Here is a 21,955-nt window from a genome sequence, read left to right as displayed (position 1 = left end):
AAAGATAGGAAAATGAACAGAATGTGATAAATACTATTTACAAATTCATTCCAAAATATTTTTCCTCCTACATTAGGCCCCAAGAATACACTGGTTTAAAAAAAGAAAGATTAAGATCAGTACTCTCAAGATGTTCTTAAATTTGAGCAAAGCAAATAAATATGTTTACAAATCGTAACTGACACAAAAGAAATACACAGGTTTCATGATAAAGAATTGCAGGTGTTGGGGGAGCATACCTTGGCGTCCCTGGCCAAGGTGCCCCAAGCATGGCATGCCCAGCAACCACCCCCCAGGTCAAACCTGGTCTAGCTCTAGCTGTCCCGCTAAGTAAGCTCCAGCACAGTGTGCCCAAGATCCCTACTTCCCAGACAAGCAAAAACTAAAGGAGTTCATCACCACTAAACCAGACTTCCAAGAAAAGTTAAAATGTCCTCTTTAAGTGGAAAAGGCCATTAACTAAAAAATAAAGACAATGGATCAGCCACTTAAAAATCGTATGAAAATTAAATGAAAAAGATGTAAAGTATGATATCAGGACATAAAATGTGTGTGTGGGAGAGTACAAATGTAGTACTTTTAGAATGCATTGGAAATTGACTATCAGCTTAAAACAGACTACCATATATATATATATATACACATATATATATATACATATACACATATATATATACATATACATATATATATATCTAACAATCCAAAAACCATCAAACCACAAGAGATCAAGAGAAGAAGAAACACAGAAGAACTATAAAAACAATCAATCAGAAAACAGTAAAGGGGCGCCTGGGTGGTGCAGACGTTGGGCGTCTGCCTTCGGCTCAGGGTGTGATCCCTGCGTTATGGGATCGAGCCCCACATCAGGCTCCTCCGCTATAAGGCTGCTTCTTCCTCTCCCACTCCCCCTGCTTGTGTTCCTTCTCTCGCTGGCTGTCTCTATCTGTGTCAAATAAATAACTAAAATCTTAAAAAAAAAAAGAAAACAGTAAAATAACAATAAGCATATACCTATCAATACATTTTAAATGTAACTGGACTAAATGAACCAATCAAAAGGCATAGGTTGGTTGAATGGATAAAAACAAGACCCATTTATGTGGTGCTTACAAGAGACTCACTTTAGAGCTAAAGATATTCCATGCAAATAAAGCTGGAGAAGTACTCATATCAGACGAAATACGCTTTAAAAAGAACTGACTCCAAGAAGAAAATATAACATTTGTAAATATCTACGCACCCAACATATGAGCATGTAAATATATAAAGCAAATTATAACAGACATAAAGGGAAAAATTGACAGTAATACAAAATAGTAAGGGGACTTTAACACCCTACTTGCATCAATGAATAATAGATCATCCAGACTGAAAAATCAATAACATTGGCTTTAAACAACCCATTAGACCAAATGGGCTTAACAGATATACAGAGAACATTTCATCTAAAAACTTCAGACTACGCTTTTTTTTTCAAGTGCACATTGAACATTCTCCAAGCTAGACCACACGTTAAGCTGCAAAACAAGTTACAATAAATTCAAGAAGATTGAAATTATATCAAGTATCTTTTCTGACCACAATAGTGTGAAACTAGAAATCAATCACAAGATAACTAGAAAAATAAAACATGTGGAGAGCTAAAGCATGTGATACAAGCGTACCTCAAAACCCCAGAAACCATCTAACTTTACACCTAAGAGAAGCAGTAAATGAACAAATTCCAAAGTTAGAAGAGGAAGGAAATGATAACAATCTGAGTATAAATACGTTAAATAGAGACTTAAAAAATAGTAAAGATCAATGCCTAACTAAGAGCTGTTTTTTTTTTTTTAAAAGAAACGAAACCAATAAACCTCTAGCCAGAGTTTTCTAGAGAAAAACAGGACCCATATAAATCAGAAATAGAAGTTAAACTGATACCATAGAAATACAAAGGATCATAGCAGACTACTATCATTATACACTAGAAATAGGACAACCTAGAAAAAATGATTAATTCCTAGAAATACAACCTTTCAAGATTGAATTATGAACAGAAAATCTGAATAGGCTGTGACAAGTAATGATAGTGAATTAGTAATTAAAAAACTCTCCAAAGAATGAAGAGGAAGGAATGCTTCCAAACTCCTTTTACAAGGCCAGCATTACCCTGATATCAAAACTAAAGACATAAAAAAAAATTATAGGCCTATATCCCTGATGAAAATAGATGCAAAAATCCTCAACAAACTATTAGCAAACGAAATTCAGCATTACATTAAAAGAACTATACCCCATGCGCCACCTGGGTGGCTCAGTTGGTTAAGCATTTGACTCTTGATTTTTGGCTCAGGTCATGATCTTAGGGTCCTGGGATCAATTCCTGCAATGGGCTCCCTGCTCAGTGTGGAGACTGCTTATCTCCCTTTCCCTCTGCCCCTCCCCCTGCTAACTGTCTATCTCTTAAATAAATAAACCTTAAAAAATATAAAAGAATTATACCCCATGATTATGTGGAATTTATGCCAAGGATGTTTCAACATCTGCAAATTAATCAACATTATATGCCACATTAACAAAAATGAAGTTTAAAAATCATATCATCTCAATAGATGCAGAAAAAGCATCTGACAGAATTCAACATCCACTTATGATAAAAATTCAACAATGTGAGTACAGAAGAGCCACACCTCAACATTAGAAAGGTCATATATCACAAACCCACAGCTAACATCATACTCAAGGGTAAAAACTAAAAGGTTTTCCTTTAAGATCAGGAATAAGACAAGAATACATTTAAAATGTCCATACTATCCACTCTTGCCACTTTTATTCAACATGGTATAGGAAGTCCTAGCCATAGCAATTAGGCAAGGGGAAAAAAAGGGCATCTAAATTGGAAAAGAATTAAACTGTCACTATTTGCAAATGACATGATACTGTATACGGAAAACCTTAGACTCCACCAAAAACTACCAGAATAAATGAATTTAGTAAAAGTCACAATACAAAATTAACATATAGAAATAGGTTGCATTTCTCTACACTAATAACAAGCTATCAAGAAGGAGAAATTGAGAAAGCAATCACATTTACAACTTCATCAAAAAAATTACGTAAGGGGCTGCCTGGGTGGCTCAGTTGGTTAAACGTCTACCCTCAGCTTGGGTCATGATCCAGGGTCCTGGGATTGAGCCCCGCATCAGGCTCCCAGGTCAGCAGGGAGTCTGCTTCTTCCTCTCTCTCTACCCTTCCCTCTAGCTTGGTCTCTCTCTCAAAATAAATGGATAAAATCTTTTAAAAAATTACCTAGGAATAAATTTAACTAAGGTAGTGAAAGACCTGTATTCTGAAAACTATGACACTGATGAAAGAAATTGAAGATGACTCAAATTAAAAGAAGAGATAAACCATGTTTATGAATTGGAAAAAAAAATTATTTTAAAATGTCCATACTATCCAAAGCAAACTACAAATTCAATGTAATCCCTTCAAATTACCAATGTCATTTTCTACACAATTACAACAAAAAATCCTAAAATATATATGGAACCTCAAAAGACCCCAAATAGCCAAAGCAATCCTGAGAGAGAACAGTTAGAGGTGTCATGCTCCCTGATTTCAACCTATACTACAGAGCTACTGAAATCGAAACAGTATGGTACTGACACGTAAATCAATGGAATAGATAAGAGAGGCCAGAAATAAACACACAGTCAATTAATATACGACAAAGGAGGCACGAATATACAAGGAAAAGACCATCTTTTCAGGAAATGGTGATGGGAAAACCTGACCATTTTCTTACACCATAAACAAAAATAAACTCCAAATGGATTAAAAGACTTGAAAGGAAGACCTGAAACCATAAATCTCCTACAAGAAAACATAGTAAGTTCCTTGACATTGGTCTTAGCAGTATTTTTTGGACCAGTCTCCTTAGGCAGGGTAACAAAACTAAAAGAAGCAACTGGGAATACATCAAAGTTTTTGCACAGTGAAGGGCAACATACTGAATGGGAGAAGATATTTGCAAATCATATATTTGATAAGGGGTTAATATGCAAAATATAAAAACTTACCTTAATATCAAAAACAAACAAGCAAACAACCCAATTAAAAATGGGTACAAAACTTGAATAGTAATTTTTTCAAAGAAGACATACATATAGTGAATATGAGCATGAAAAGATGCTTAACATCACTAATCACTAGAGAAATGTCATTCAAAACCATAACATTACCTCATACCTGTCAGATTGACAATTGTCAAAAAGACAAAAAATAAGTGTTGGCATGGGTGTAGAGAAAAGAAAACCCTTGCACACTGTTGGTGGGAATGTGAATTGGTATAGCCACTACAGAATACAGTATGGCGTTCCCTCAAAAGGTAAAAACTACCATAAGATCGAGTAATTCCACTTCTGGGTGTTTATCCAAAGAAAATGAAAGCACCAATTCAAAGAGATATGTTTTGAGGAATCTCCCTACTGTATGTTCTCTCTCTCTCTCTATATATATATATTATAATTATACATATAATGTATACATATATATATATACACACACCTACCTACACACAAATATTACTCAGCCACAACAGTGAATGAAATCTTGTCATTTGCAACAACATGGATGTGTCTAGAATATCTCAGAGAAAGACAAATACTGAGTGATTTCATTTATATGTGAAATCTAAAAAACAAATTGAAACAGACTCCTAGGAAACAAACTGTGGGTTACCAGAATAGGGAATGACTATATAGGTGTACTATATAGGCAAAATAAGTAAAGGAGACTAAGTTGTACAGTCCTTCAGTTATAAGACAAGAAATGGGAGTGTAATGTATAGGGAATATAATCAATAATTTTGTAACAATTTTGTATGGTGATATATGGTAACTAGATTTATCATGGGGATCATTTCATATAAAAATTTCAAATCACTAGAATGTACACCTGAAATTAATAGGGTATTGTATGTCAAGTATACTTCAATTAAAAAGACAAAGAATCATGGTTGTGCGCCATGCTTAATTTAATCAGTAGGTAAGACTTCCCCCTGAGAAGGAAACACTGAAGCTGGTCATAAAGGGTGGTGTGAGCCCAAAAGGTACAGGGATTTAGGAAAAATCTTTCAGTAACAGGGTGGCATGTTTGAAACTAATGGAAAGGCAGCTGTGTGGTTCTTCCTACAGGGTGAGTGAAGGATTAGACAGCCTGATACCTTCAAGAGGTGAGCAGGTGTCAGAACATGTCTGGGTTTGTGGGCCATGAGAACCATTTGGATTTTATGTAAGTACATTTGATGCTTCTGAAATGTCTCAGGCAAAGAAATAATTTATGTTTTAAAAAGTGAAATGATAGGAAAAATACACGGGTACTAGTGCAGTCAGGTGATCAAAGACGGAGGTCATTGTAAGTGACAACTAAGCTAAGATCTAAAGGATGAGAGAATTCAACTTGTCATTTTGTCTGGATCTATGTGCTGTGGAATAAGAGATATATGCAGATCCTCAGTCACAGAAGGCCAGAATTTGAACTTGTACTTAGGAACCTGCTCTATTATTTATAGTCGCGAAGAATAAATGAAGATTTATATTTGATAAAATCCAAGCATATGAATGAGGTAAACTAGATATCAATGATAGCATTTTAAACTAAAATTTAAACAGAACTTTAACAACAAATATGGTATCCTTGAAATATCTACTTCAGTATTTTTCTCTATCTTTAGATAGATTCAGAAAATCACATATTCAGATTTATTTTTTTCTTGAGCCCTTATAGATCTCCAGGGCTATTAACCCCAAAATATAATTTAAGTGTGTGCCATATCCACTTTACAGAAAAAAAAATGAGGAGACAGGCTGGATTTCAGACAAAATGCCCTAAAATCATATAATCTTAGGAAACAGGAAAATCTGGGCCCAATGGAGAAACTACTTATGGATAAGGACAACAGTAAAATCAAACCTTCTTTTCCACTAATGAATACATTCAAATCATTCATGGTCTCATTCGGCATACAGGTATGGCATGCCCTCTACATGTCATATCAGCATTTTATGGCTACATACATAGCAATAAAATAATACTCAGCCCCTGCCTCTAAAAGCAGGAGTCTACGGGAGCAGACAGACAAAGAGACAAACTAATGAAACAGGTGAGTCAGCCACGAAGGATGCTCTGGTATACACAAGGTGCTATGGGGTACGCAGGAACAACACCCAACCTCGATTCCGAAGCAAAAAGGGAGAAAGTTGTTCCAGGCAGAAGGAGCAAATCACGTAAGAGCAGGTAAGACAAAGCAGGATGAGTCTGAAAAAGAGCAGCTCTGCATTTGGCTGAAGGTTGAAATGGTAGAGAGCTGTTAGGCCATAGAAAGTCTGTGATTTTCACCTGTAGACCACTGGAGCCATGGAAATCTTATGTTAAGCTGGTGTGTATCACAGTCACATTTGCTTTGCAAAAGCTTAGTCTGCCTGGGATGCTGGTGGATTGGGTCTGGTAGAGACAGGTCACTGCCTTAATTCAGGAGGGTGACGAGAGACCCAGGGCAAAATCAAGTGCAGCACCAAGGGAGAGCATGGCATAGATTCAAGAATCAACAAAGTAAAATTTCATATCTTGGGGGCACTGATTGGCTGTGGGAGATGGAAGAGAAGAGTAAAGGCTGATTGATTCCCCTTTAAACATATGGAAGTGGGGACTAAGTCAGGAGGAGAGGTAGGGATATAGGAAAATCGTTTAGGATTTAATAACTCTAGTCAAATTTCTAATGCCAGCAGTCTGTTGGAATGATGAATGTGCCCATCCAGAGTTCTGCAACTCATTTGTACAGAAAAGATGCTGCTTTCCATGTCTGGAGACAGCGAAACATCTCATTACAACCAAAACTGAGCTTCCCCCTACACCCCAAAAAGTAGCACAGACTTCCTCTCCATTAAATGTGCTAGTTAGAATGATTTGAGTATCAAGACAGACATAAAACTGACCTAAGTACAATGAATACTGTGTGTACAAAGACAACTGGTGTACTATATATTTTGGTTATAATGAAGTATAATCTCAAATTTCTCACATACAGTTCCTGATGTGTTCTCTCAAGGTTGGAAGCAATTGGAGGATATTGTAAATTAGAGTTAACCAAAGAAGTGATAAAGCTGCTTTGTAAAGCAGATCAAAGATTCTGATAGCTCCAATTCGACAGTACCTGGGCTGTGATATGCACAGATCTGCAGGCATTTCCTAGAGACACACAAGTCTCTCCTATTGGAAAACACATAGGGAAAATACCTTATAAAAGACATCCAGAAAGCAGTCCCACCTATGTTTGGGTCCCGGCTGTGACACCATATAACTTTGTGCATGTCTCCCCTAATTTACAGTTTTCTCATATACAAAGTGGGCATAACACTATTTACTAATACCTGACTAGAAAATGTGTTGTGAGAATTAAATTAGACCATGCTCATAAAGCATCTAGCTAATGTCTAGCACTTAGTAGGAGCTTATTAAATGTAACTAATTTCTACTATGCTTACACTTGTTTGAAAGAGGAACACATGTGCCACCATAAACTAGCCACTTCTGTCCTTTATTATCATTAGGACTATTGACTATTGTTACAGATTATGATGGGGATCAATCTTTTGTGTCGTGCCATATTGTTCTCCACAATCATATATATATATTATATATATATATATATATATATAAAATATATTTTATATATATATATATATATATATATATATAAAATATATTTTATATATATATATATATATATATAATATATATATATGATTGTGGAGAACAATATGGCACGACACAANATTTCTACTATGCTTACACTTGTTTGAAAGAGGAACACATGTGCCACCATAAACTAGCCACTTCTGTCCTTTATTATCATTAGGACTATTGACTATTGTTACAGATTATGATGGGGATCAATCTTTTGTGTCGTGCCATATTGTTCTCCACAATCATATATATATATTATATATATATATATATATAAAATATATTTTATATATATATATATAAAATATATTTTATATATATATATATATATATATATATATAAAATATATTTTACGTAGGTAGTACTATCACTTATAAAACTAGGAAAATATTTTCCGGTTGAACAAAATCATGAGTGGCCACAGTGGCAGAGGAGCAAATATGATTCAGCACGCAGTAGATCAGGAAAGAAAAGTGAAAAGACACATGACAGCGAATGCCAAGCTGGCCCTCCTGGACACGCTGAAAGAACTTGAATTCCATGTAGTGAACAGTGGTTTCCACAAATGTCTTATTAAACCGGAAGCTGGGCCAGTCTAATTCCAGTTGTGGCTAAGAGCAAGGAGCCAGAGGGGATGTTACAGGACTTCAATTACTTGGACCTAAAGGTCCAAATATGGAAAAACAAAACTTAACATAGTAAATTCAGTGACAATTTTAGTGTGTAGGATAACGCACAGGCTAACAAAGAAACTAACAGTGCAGACTAACAAAGAAAATAGCTATAATTGTCTCTGGATACATGTGCAATATTTAATATTGAAACATTTTAAAACAACTGAAATTCTTTCTGCTCATTTCTCAAAATCCACTGAAGTAATAATTTAATGTCATTCATACTTTTTTTTTTTTTTAAGATTTAAGTTACTCATTTGAGAGAGAGAGCACACAAATGAGGGGAGGAACGGAGAGAGAGGGAGAAACACACTCCCTGCTCAGTGGGGAGCCTGACTACAACGGGGCTTGGTCCAGGACCCAGAGGTCATGAGGCACTTAACCAACTGAGCCACTCAGGTGCCTCAAATTTGTTTTTTTCTAAAATGCATTCAGCTTGGTTGAAAAGTAACCATCTGTGTCCATTATTATGAATTTATGATAAAAATGCATAGCAAAATTGGTGTTGGGGGAGGGCACCTGGGTGGCTCAGTCTGTTAAGCCTCTGACTCTTGCTTTTGGCTCAGGTCAAGATCTCAGAGGCATGAGGTGGAGCCCCTCATCAGGCTCTGAGATGAGCATGGAGTCTGCTTACCATTCTCTCTCTCTCCCTCTGTCCCTCCCCCTGCTTGTGTGCTCTCTCTCTCTAAATAAATAAATATCTTTAAAAAATTGATGTTGTGGCAAAATATTTAGTCAAGCATTAGAATACTAAAGTATCTTGCCATATATTGATGAAATGTTCCTACTTGCAAAATAATTGCATTTGACTGATAGCCTTATCACTTTCATTAGAGAATTCAGGTAGAAATAAATTAGAAAGGGTGAGAAGAAAGTTGGGATGGCAGAAAACTCAGGAAAGAGTTCATCCATAAAGTTAGAAGGACACAAACATGGAAGTCAATATGACCAACTTCAGACAACATGACTCTCCAATTTTGAGAAAGAAAGGGCTACATGTGAACAATTTTAAAAATATTTTCAAGGTGTATTTTCTTTGCAGTTTAATCCAAAAGCAGTGATTGGCACTAAGGAGACCTAGAATCTTATGGCATAGTGGCCATGAACTTGTTATATGAACTTCTGAAATCCTTGAACCCAACTGTACTTCCTTTTCCCCCTCTGCAAAGTGCAAAGGTTTGGGCTACAACTGATTTCTATGATGCCTTCCAGCATGAATATTCTGGAAACCAGGGCATCCCTATCTCGCATCTTACAAATAGCTTTAATTTGAAACATCACTGGAACACAAACTTGGCATACAGGGACGCACCTTTTCTTAGGGGTTAAAAGCCCAGGTGCTTCTCTAGTTTCATCCTCAGATTGAACTAGATTCTCAGTTAGTTCTCCCCTATTTCCACCCCTTTACCTTGTTTTTTTAAAAACCATTTTTTTGAGAGAGAGAGACAGAGCATGAGCAAGGGGGAGATTCAGAGGGAGAGGGAGAAACAGACTCCCCATTGAGCAGGGAGCAGATGTGAGGGTCAATCGCAGGACCCTGAGATCATGACCTGAGCTGAAAGCAGACACTTAACCAACTGAGCCACCCAGGCTCCCCTACTTTGATTTTTTTTTCTAGCAATATTTATTTAGAAGACTAAAAAGGTTGAGTTACAAATCCTGGTATCTAATGTCTAGGAATAAAATCCACCTCACTTCTTGAGGTATAAAGTATGAGTCCCTTGTGCACTGGAAGTCATGATCCGTGCCAGGCTGTGCACCCCATCTACAACACCCCCACCCGAACAGTCAGGTTGGCTTTGGCACATGTTGTATGAACACCTAGAGTCTGTAATTGAGGAGACGGAACCAAAAGAATACGCAAAGCCCTGATCATCTGTTTCCAAAGACTCAGGAAATAAGGCATAAAAAGACTCAGTTCTGAACAGAAATACCAGTATTTGAACATACTGATTACTGAGCCAAGTCCTTATTGAGAAATGAAAGCCATTAATTCCCAAATGAATTTCAGTACAATAGGCCCTGTTTTGACTTATGTTTTTGTAGACTTGGAGAAACTTAAATGAGTAAAATATAAACAGCTTATTCTAAGAAGTGTTAGAGGTATTCCTAGTCTGGTATCTGTTAAAGGAAAATGCTCAAATTTAAACTTTGATGATATCCACAGAAACCTATAATCTTACCTGGAGACGTATGTATACACACACACACACTTTCATATATCATATACAAGAATGAAATCTATAGAACTCTATTTCACTTATTTTCAGTGACAGCTAGGTAATGATTCTTAATTAGAACCATCAAGCCACCTAACTTGCAAGGAATCCTTAGGTCAAAGGTAAAAGTATGTTCTAACGATGAAGTAGGCTTCATTAGATACACAGCCTTAAAAAAAAAATCAAAGGTAATTAATTGTTGGGTATGATTAAATTGTGAGGAATATAATTTTATCTTACTCTTTCCAAGATGACATAATCTAAATTGTCTGTGATAAACTGGCCAAGTTAAAAAAGAGTCATGCATGTACCATCTGCCTTTGCAATGGTTCCATCTTTTTCAAAATTTACTCTAGACTTTGTATTCTATTTTAATCAGGCTTTAACTGAGAATTACTTACTGTTTCTAATGAATTTCTGAGACTTTCTGCCACCTGTGTAAAGCTATTTGAAAAAAAAAAGTTTTTTCCTTTCTAGATTTATTTGGTTAGCTGAAGTTATTGAAGGCAGTAATTTACATTTGTATGACATCATTTACAGTGTATTAGTAACTAGACCTTAGCTTGGTTAATAGGTTGAGAATTCACTTTATCAGTAACACTTAAAAGTTATTGCGTGTCCACTCTATGGCAGCCATTTGATTATCTCATTTAATTTTTACAACAACCTTACAGTCTAGTTCTATTATTTTCTCCTTCTAGATTAAGTAGCCAGCTTTATAAAAAAGCTGGTGAAGAGCGAGTGTATGGTGGGAGCAGTAATAAAAGCTAGGTTTGCCTAACTTCATAAATCTTGTTTTTAAACATTACACAATGATGACTCACATTGCCAAATTCAGCTTTTACAAAAATGCATTATAAATGGGTTTTCAAATTCTATTAGACCCCAAGAAAACACACAGTACGGTCGGTCTCAGGTGCGATATTAAATGCTCGTTGTCCTTGATGTAGGAAGTCCTACTCTGAAAGACAATGTAGCTAAGGAATAAACCCATTACCCAATGCTGATGTTGGATGTCTCCCAATTTTTAAAACGGTACTGCATAAATTCTTATAAAACTAATTCTAATATAAGTTATAAATCTTATTCAACCATGCAATAAAGTAATCATGGAGAGTATAATTCAATATGTTAATTCTTTGGAAATTATAACTTTTGCATTGCTGAAATTGCAATCTTTTCAAATATGTGAATAATTTAAAAATCTACCTTAAATCTTTTCCGAAAAAAGGTGGGATATAAAGCCATAATTTCTGAAGTAATCACGTTATCAAAACAACATAGAAAAGATTCTGGTCTAATAGATCTCCTCTGTAGGGTATTCTAAGACAAACAGCTGGGACATGGTAAATTTGAAAAAAAAAATCAAGTTTAAACAGTCATTTATCTTCACTGTTGTTTTAAAAATGATATTTTTTCTGAGTTGTATTTTAAATATGCTATTGTAAAGTGTGGCCAGCAACACGGGTTGCTCATTGAACAAAACACGATCGAACAGAATACTCGCATATGTTCTCAAAAAGGTACTAAAGGCGAAAGAAAAGTGAAAGGTCATGGTATTTGTTTGGTGTGACCGCTCTTACAGCCCAGGCGCTGGTAACAGTACCTACCCAGCAATGTCAAGACACAGGCGAGGATCGCGATCAGGGCTCCCGTACTGAGGCCGGCTGGTAGGACGTAGGCCTCCGCATTGCAGGTCTGGGCGATGCCATCGGCATCACAGTCGCAGACGCGGATGGTGAGAGTGTTGGTGCTGCTGAGGGAAGGCGAGCCACTGTCCACGATGAAGATCGGCAGATAGTAAACAGATTGTTCTTGTCTTCGGAAGCCATTTCTCCTGGTGAGAATGGAAGCTGTGTTGTCTAGGAGAAAGCAAACGCATAACACAAGATTTCTGATGGACTGTCCAGCCAAACTGATCTGATTTAAGGGGGTGGGGGGATGGGCGAAATAGGTGAAGGGGATTAATAGCTACAAATTTCTAGAAGAAGTTTATCACACGTTTATGTGATTTAAGTCATTCTGTTTAGTGTCTTTTGTCAGCTCTATTATCCAGTATTGGTTCATTTTAATACATTTTAATGTATTTACATCATGCTACACAGTTATGACCAAAGGAAAGAGTTATAAAGTAAAACTGAATATGAAAAGTTTTATTCACCACTTAACTTCAACTTTGTAAAAATTACATAGAATACACCCTTTCCTCCTAAATTTCAAACCATACACTTACAAAGAGGATGATTCAAATTAACAGATTAAATATTTTTGCAGCATCATCAGCACAAATAAAAATCCCAATCCATCCTCTCTTTGACAAGTTCCAAATATAGAAACAAGTAAACTAAGACAATCCAGCTCTATTTGAATTAAGTATACATAGATATTCAGGAGAGGAATTATTGTGTAGTTTTAAAAAATCAATATTGGTATATATCGTTACCCAAACCCCATGTATATAAACAATTTGTCAGTGATAAAATAGGTCATTTGTGTTTAACTTATATTCAATATTCTATTTTATCTAACATTTAATTATGAAACTTTCACCAGTGATCAATAAGTCTGTATCACATAACTGATTTCTGTATCAGAAATAATTTTTTTATCTACTAGCAATTTACCTAGCTCCCATCTTAATTAGAGAATTTATGTGATCCTTTAAATTTACAGCAATTAAAACATAAAGAAGGAAAATAGGATCATGGTTTCATCTAGTGTACTTTAATACGTATCTCCTTTCCAAGCTATCAAAAAGATTTATCCAATGTTTATCATAAAAGAATTAACAATGCTCTAATGAAAGAGCAAGCTGAAATCTGTTCCATCCAAAGCAAGCTCACAGGAGACTGGAGGAAGCATATAACCTCCAATTTTGGATGTGGCAAGAATAAAACTGTTTGATTTTCAGGTTCCATCTGGTAAGTTTTTATGTAAACAAATCTTTTAAGACATGAATTTGAGGTATTCATTAAAAATCTACACATGGAGTTGTTGAAGGATATTGTTTTCAGTATGTTTCTATACACTTAATAGTAACACACACGTCTATTTCTTTACCTCCCAATCATTAAGATATATGTATTCATGATTTGATACACAAAGTTTTTTCAGAGCTGCTGAATTGTAATCTCACATGCACAGTATCAAATAGCACACATGCACACGTATGCGCACACACACACACACACACACACACACACACACAATGGATTGTGGAGCACATGCATAAATGCCCAATAAGTGAAAGAAAGCCCTATCCTTAGGAAGGAGATCATAAAATTCATCATGTTCTCTATACAGTTCCTATGATGGAAGCCAATATAAGAACTGATCTCCTTATTTCTACATGTTTTCCTCCAAGGTACATGGTATGGAGCTCTGGTCTTGACTTAGGGAAATCTTTCAATTGTGGGGCAGTGGGGATGTCCTATAAATCCATACATTTTAGTGCATGTACTGTCCAACAATCCTGGTGGTACTGGATGATGACGCATGGGGGAAATAGACTTTTCTCGTCAAGGTCATAAAATCCCCTCCCGACACCTGTGCTAGATGAAGTGAAGTGCTGAGAATTGTCCCAGATATGATTAAGTCAGAGAGTTTGGGATTACCCACATAGAGAATGTTCTTCCATTTATATGACTAAAGGGACAAGATAGTGTTCTCATTTAAGCAGAGAGTGGGATCAGGAAAAATATTATTTTCAGATTGAATTTTTGAGGTCAAAGTTAGATTTTCTGCACTAAAGAAGATGGCGGGTTCAGGTAAAAAAGCACTTATAATGTCCACCTTCTGAGTAAGTCTTTTTTAGATGAGCCAGTGTTGCAAATCTATTTCTACATTTTTTTTCCCTGAAACCTGATTCACATAGTCAAACTAAAGGAATTACATTTTCTGTTTTGTTGGGGAATACTCTCTCTATATATATCAGTTGCAAATGCCCTTCTGTGAAAATAAATACCTTGAATAAAAACACCTGTGAATATATAAATTCAAAATTAGAGAACAGATAGTTCTCCTTCCTTTAAAAGTTCTTATAATTGTCTATATGTCTATAATGATATATAATCTATATATGTTTATATATAATTGTTTATATATGCCTATGTCTATATATATTTATAAAATGTAAATAATATATATATGTGCCTGTGTGTATATTTTTTAAGCAAGAATGTGTATAAATATATATTTTATATATATATATTTTAGGCAAAACCAGAATATACTTACAGGTATTTGTAAAAATGGTTCTATAATGACACTTAGGGAACTGATAAGAGTGTTTACCTTTGAAGCAGAGAAATGAGATTTAGGAGTACAGGAAATTTTGTTCTTTTTTATACTTCCTTGTAACAAGAATAGATCTTTTATTTCTTCACATGGATTACTTCTATTTTTACGTTAAAAATAAAAGAATACCTGATGCTACTATTGAAAATATTAAAGTTGATTTAGGTTGATATCAAACTGGAAATACCAATTATTTTCCTAATGTCTCAAATTATACCGGTGTAGCATAGCCTTATGAATACATTTAGCCGGCTCTCAAAGGTCTAGAAGAAAAGTCAGAGAGAGATGGATCTGGCTTCTCCCCTATTTGGATTTAGGCCTGAAATGATTTAAGTAGCAGCTGCTTCTTCATGACAGCAAATCCATAGATAAAAATTACTTGAGGGGCTCGTTGCTCCTTAATTAATGTCTTTGCTAGCATGTGCGCGTGCGTGCGTGTGTGTGTGTGTGTGTGTGTGTGTGTGTGTGTGTATCTCCATAATCAGCATTCCCGAGCAAGAAAAAGTAGTTGCTTAGAGAGTCTGTACCTGCTGGCGACAATAATACTACCTTACCTTTGTTATCTTTCAATGAAAAGTTGTGGCTATTTGTTGCATCAGTTGTTAAGCTGAAATAAAACTGGTGTCCATTGGATGGCTCATCTTTATCAACAGCACTGATCTTCTGGATAACCTAGGAATGGAGAATTAGAAAACATGAAAGCACGTTGCTGTGCTCTGCTATGTTTTGTGTGGCGGGACAGAGCAATTTTATACCTTATAATAAATACCATCCTCCTGGGGGTAAGGACCAGATGCACTAATATGAACCCAATTTAAAAAGGGCTCTGAAAAACCAACCGTGTCCCTTTGAAATTTCACGTTTGCATTTACCTGAGAAAAAAGCTGTACCAACTGATGACACCATCCCAGTAAACATCACAAAACGCCAAACAATACGGACGAGCAGAACAAATCACACCGAGATTAAACTACACTTAATTCTTAGAAGTTCGAGCTCTGCTGTGCAAAACGGGGAACAGCCCGATCAGGCTTCCTATGCTAGATTTCTCCTTAAAGGAGTCAAAGCCCTCGACCACTTACCATGGCTTTGACAATGTTTACCTTTCTTCCTGAGAAATTTCATCATCCCAATTAAACCAGAATTTTTAAGTTCCTTCAATATTAGTTTATGCTACACATCAAAGCGTTAGTTTTGCTGAGACATGCTGATTATGTTTTCTCTTAAAGCTGGCAGAATTTCAAAGGCAACGCTGCTGGATATTTTTAAAGAAATCACAAGCGAGGAGCCTGGTGTGCTGACAGCTCTTACCTGCCCTGGCTGGGCATTTTCGCACACAGTGGTTTCATAGTCCATAGCAAATTCGGGGGCGTTATCATTGATGTCGAGTATAGTAATGGCCACATAGCCTCTTCCGACTTGAGATGGATTCTCTAATAAAGAGGACAATGTCTTATTATTTACTCTGAGAATAAAGCTATTATGCCATTGCCATTTTACTCAAGCAACTCCTATTAGAAACAATTAGAATCAATCAAAATGGTTTGCCTCTCTTAATCACGATTCTAATAAGAAAATGACCAAACCCTGAATGAAATCTAGATACGTAACACTATAGACTTCAAAAGGAGCAAGAGAAAATTTGATCCAAATGTCATATATATGTATAGTACATGTGTGAATTTATTTGAGTCCCTGATGAGAAAATCATTGAAAGAAGGACCAATAAACCATGAATTTCAATATTCTTTGAAGCTAGAGTACAGATTTATATGACTATACGTGTATATTACATACATATTATCTATGCACATGTTTGTAGATAATATGCATGACATATAATTATGCATCATTCTTTCAATATTTTTCTTATCGGGGCTAGTTCAATATCAATATCGATATCATTCTTTGAAGCTAGAATGCAGATTTATATGACTATATGTATATGTTATATACATATTATCTATGCACATATATATGTAGATAATATGCATAATGACTAATTATGCATCGTTCTTTCAATATTTTTCTTATCAGGGGCTAATTCAATATCAATATGCATATCTGTGTATTGGTTAGAGATCAAGTTATCACTTTTTGTAAGCTACTGGACCAACTCTATATCAGCATAAATGCAGCTTATGAAATAAGCCTATGAAATAAGAGGAAGCCCTCTGAAGGTAACTCAGGCCCATTATTTTATAGTAATGTCTTTCCATTAACTTTGTGAATGTTAGCAAATAAAGTTAATGAATATAAATATATTCACAGCTTGAAATTAGGGATTTTCAAGATTTTGCTCAATTCAAATAAGCACATAATATAACTCAAGCAGAAATTATCACCTCATGACAACCCACTCTCTACTTTCAATGTCCTCCATCCTAATCTAATGTTAAACCTTACGACTTACGGCTCTCCATGGCAAGAACTGTGATATTATGAACAGCATTTGTCTCTCGATCCAAAGATTTGGCCGTTGTAATAACTCCACTGTTGGCATCAATATTGAAGTATCTCTCCAAGTCTGTGTTTCTGTCAATTGAATACCTAATTGAACATTAAAAAAGAAAGGAAAAAAACCTCCAATATTTGTTTGATTACAGTTTGCTAAATTAATTTCATTAATTGCATAGCCAACCACCAAATCCTGCTGACTCCACAATCTGTCATATCAGTAACGTAAGTACGTGCTTAGTTTAAAACTTCACCAATATTATACTTGATTCATAACTGCTTGTCAGTAATCTTTCTGCTTTTCTGTCAGTAAAAAATAAACACCCTAATATAGATATCTTCACAGTGGATTATTGAACTAATAAACTTCAAATTTATTTTATTATTATTTTGGCTCCCTCAAATCATTTACAATAGATTTAGTAGTCCCTGTCAGGGTTATAGGTCCCTCTAAAATGAAACAGATACAGACATCTTGCCCATTCACATACGCTTACTAACATCCTTTGTCTTGACATCAGCCTGATCTTAATCCCCTCAACTTTTAAAAAATCTCTCTCAGGATCTTGACCAGGATTCCATAGATATGTTTCAAGACAAAACCCTTAAAGTTACATGAATAGTTTGGGTGTTGAAGCATTTTCTAAAAATATTTGCTATCCAAATATTAGTGAAAAGTGACTGTTCCACCTGTATTCTAATTCCGTTATGCTGTTATTTGTTCCATACACAAAATTCACCCACCTCCAATTAATGACTATTTTCAAACACCATGCTCCCACCCCCAGTGGTTCTAGCTGAGTGAAGGAATCTCATTTAAAAACAAACAAAAGAAAAGGAAACACATACCCAATTTAAGAACGTATTTTATGTTTCCATAGTTCTCCAACTACTATAATTAAATAAAATCATCTACTTCTAGTCTGCTGTATTATAAAATGCTAAACACATAGCAAAATAGCAAGGAAAGAGGAGGCATCAGAAAATATTAGAAAATTAACCATAAACCAACAAATACCCTCTTTGTCCAGTAATAGGTGTTTAGGTGTTGAGAATATTAGGAACTTATTTTCTGATAGTTTCTATTTTTTTTTTTTTGATGGCCTATGAAATGTGATTATCAGCTGAGGGAGCAAAGAAGAGAAGGCAGTTTGAGAAGGAGAGAGAAGTCATTTATTCAAAGGGACAGAAATATATAAAAATATAAATACATGCACACGCACAGACTAAGGAATGCATAACGGAATGGCTAAACATTGTGGATTGCCACTTTGAGATTTATGTTCATCAGTTTAATGTGAGACTAGTTATCGTGGTGTCTTGTTCTGTTGTCATCTATGTATTTGAAGGTGCACAAAGAGCATGGGGTTGGGTTTAACTAGTCATGGACAATGGAAGGAGAGAGGAGGGTGCGGGTGATAGGGGCATGTACACAGGAGAGATAACAATGAAGGCCAATGGTACAGACATTTATAAGGAAGAACTAAGGAAATAGAGAAGGTAGACTGATATTGAGAAGATTCTGATAGCATCAGGTTGCAGAATTGCTAGAGTGGGAGGTGGTGGACAGGGAACGAGATCCTTGAAGTAGATTTTCAATAGGAGCAATATATATATGAGGGCTGACAAGCCAAGAGTATGTTTATAAAAATCTATGGCTAAATCAAGGCAGAAGAACAGATCGCTGGAGTCAAGAAGAACAAGAAAGTGAAAGGCCAACATATTTAATTAGTCATTGGTGTAATTTAATCAGTTACCAATCATCATGCCAGAAGTTATTATGGAAAGGAATAAAATGATCCAGAGACTAAAATCCTCCATGAATTAGTGTGATTACTATATATTTGGTGGTTGATAGCAACATGGAAGATTCTAAGTCTGATGATGCATTCCACAGAAGAGTTGAGAGCTTTGAAGGAAAAGGAAAAGGAAATTGTTTGAAATGATAATGGCAATACAAACAAAATGTACTCAGACTTCCAAGATCTGGGGTACATGGGATATGAGAAAAATAAATAATCTTGCTTGGGTTTCTCCATACCCTCTTCCTTACCATCCTTCTATTATAGCTTAAGTGTTTTTATTTGTATCAAAATCAAACTGTTCCACTTATTCTGCACATCCCATCTGCTCTGACCTTCTCAAAAATGTTCTTCCTTGGAATAAGATATTTTCCCTCTGTACATTATTTGAATTGAAAGCAAGTATGTTTTCTACTTTAAAAAACAAATTTCCTCCATGTGTGACCAGTTCATTGTTGGCCTTCATATTGTCAAATTCATTGTTCATCTCTCTGTTCTGTTCTTGCTCTCTCTCTCAAATATATTATGATTGACTACTGACTCCTCCTTAAAACACATTCTCCTTTTTCTTTTATTAATACTGCATATACTCTGTGTTTTCCCTACCTCGCTATCTGCTCCTTTGCAGTCACTTTGGCTGGTTCAATTTCCTCTTCATGACTTCTCTTAAACTCTCTGAAAACTCTCCTGTGGGTCCTCTACTCTTCTTTATATAAAATATTATTCCTTTGAAATTTATACAGTCCCATGGTTTAAGTAACTTCTATACTTTTGATTACTTCCAAATTTACATAAAATCTCCTTGGCCCACCAGACTTATCCATTGAATTACCTGCTTAATTTCACCACATGGATATACAACATGAACTGAAATGTAACATGTCCCAATTGATGTTCTAACTCCTACCATCTCCCAAACCCTCACCTCCCCCACTCTTTCCCTTCCAAGTAAACGATACCACCAATCACTTGATTGCTCAAATCAAAAATCTAGAAGTGGTTGGTGACTCGTTTTTCTCTTACTTTTACATTCAGTTTCTCAGCAACTCCCAATGACCACACATTGTAGCCTAGATTTTGCATTATTTTATTCCTTATCAACATACGTAGGAGAAAACTGCAACAAATTGGTCTCCTAAACTAGGATAAAGAGAGTCAGGAGAGATGTAGGGAGAGAATGAGCTGTTGGCATTAGAAGAGATGGAAGATCTTGGCAAGGACACGGAGGACACAAACTGTCTAGAACATTTTGGATGGAGGTTATGCTTCTTAATCCTGAGGACTTGGGATCACCCAGGATTAAAGGAGTTCCCTATTTTCTACCATTCCCTCTAGATATACAAAAAACTAGATTTTATATATGAGGCATTCACTGTTGTATAAAGTTACCTGAGAAAAGCAATCCCTCAGTCAAGAAAAATAAAGAAAATACGGGCACTCTTTCGAGTGAGAGGTACCGCATGTCTCTCAGGAGGGCTGACTGAGCCAAAAGAAAAGGAACTCTAAAGAAGTTTGGAGGAGGGGTGCCTGGGTGGCTCAGTTGGTTAAGCATCTGCCTTGGCTCAGGTCATTATCCCGGGGTCCTGGGATGGAGCCCCACAATGAGCTTCCTGCTCAGCGGGGAGCCTGCTTCTCCCTCTGCCTCTCCCCCTTCTTGTGCACACTTGCTCTCTCACTCCCTCTGTCGAATAAATAAATAAATAATTCTCTTTAAAAAAATGAAGTTTGGAGGAGCACACTCTTTGCAGTTCTGCACCCACTGGCCTTGGCATTGAGATGTCTGATGGCCTGAGTCAACTAGAGGCTGAGCAGAAAGGAAGAGGAATGGTGTTTCTCTAATCACATGCCAAAGTGAACATCAGTGCATCTTCTGGTGCTGTTAGTGGTGTGCGGAATCACAATGATCCCTCTAGTTTCTGCAAATTACAGCCTAAAAAAACCTTGGCCTCTTTCAATAGATGTTGGAGTAACCAATTAGAGAGATCACCTCTGTATTTTTGTTGCTACAGTAATTAAAGCTTCTGGTCTATCCATTTACTAGTCAGCTCAAAATCTTAATATGCCACCTCCATCCTTTTCCTGAGAGTTATGAACTGCTCCAGGTACCTGCAACATCTTCAGCTCAAACTCAATCTATCTGAAAGCAGATTTATCAGCCTTTCCCCCGAACCATCCCTCCTTCAGAACTTTCCCATTTTCCAAATGAGTTGAGTATTTAAAGCAGTTTACATTTTCTTCTGAATCCTCAACCATGAAAGGTCATGCATGACAAAGACTTCTATTTACATATCTCATATTCAATTGCCCTTAAGTCTTATTAATAGAACCCTGATTTTGTTTAGAGGCAGCCATGTGTCAGGTGAACAATGACATTTGCTAGTCTCCTATGTAGATGTGGTATTGGTGTCCTTATACTGAGGTTTTAGCAAATGAGATAAAAGTTGCTGAGTCAAGCGTCACTGAAAAGCTCCTTAAATGATAGGACAGAGCTGCTAATTCAGCTGACGTTTGATTTCTGCCCCTTCCCCTGCATCTCACCTGGGACATGAACACAATGGGAAACGATCCAAATGCCATCTTGTAAATATGAGGTGATGAGTGCTTGATATGAGAAGCCAAGGCCCTTGATGACATTATACTGCCAAATTGTCAGTCCTTGGGTGTATAGCTCCAGACTTCTCATTAGTAAGTCATTAGTGTTAAGCTTTGTTGCTACTAGCCAAGCAAAATTGCTAACTAGGGAGAGCAGGTACTATTATTATGGCATTTCAG

General features: G+C 36.1%; 1 protein-coding gene across 2 annotated transcripts in view; it reads right to left on the bottom strand.

Annotated features, from left to right (window-relative positions):
• The window catches only part of CDH7 (cadherin 7), a 120,956-nt gene that overhangs the window by 9,534 nt on the left and 89,467 nt on the right, over positions 1-21,955 (bottom strand). The window contains exons 8-11 of one of the 2 annotated variants that reach the window (XM_002924875.4): positions 17,338-17,474; positions 16,236-16,357; positions 15,479-15,596; positions 12,239-12,490 (exon numbers count right to left, since the gene is read on the bottom strand). In XM_002924875.4, the coding sequence (XP_002924921.1) occupies positions 12,239-12,490; positions 15,479-15,596; positions 16,236-16,357; positions 17,338-17,474 (629 nt within the window). The remainder of the gene's footprint in view (positions 1-12,238; positions 12,491-15,478; positions 15,597-16,235; positions 16,358-17,337; positions 17,475-21,955) is intronic. The other variant, XM_019805552.2, reaches the window with a different exon arrangement.

The sequence above is a fragment of the Ailuropoda melanoleuca genome, chromosome 14 (genome assembly GCF_002007445.2).
Source record: "Ailuropoda melanoleuca isolate Jingjing chromosome 14, ASM200744v2, whole genome shotgun sequence".
NCBI classification, from domain to species: domain Eukaryota; kingdom Metazoa; phylum Chordata; class Mammalia; order Carnivora; family Ursidae; genus Ailuropoda; species Ailuropoda melanoleuca.
Note: the sequence above shows the minus strand (reverse complement) of the source record. Positions and strands in the feature narration are given on the sequence as shown.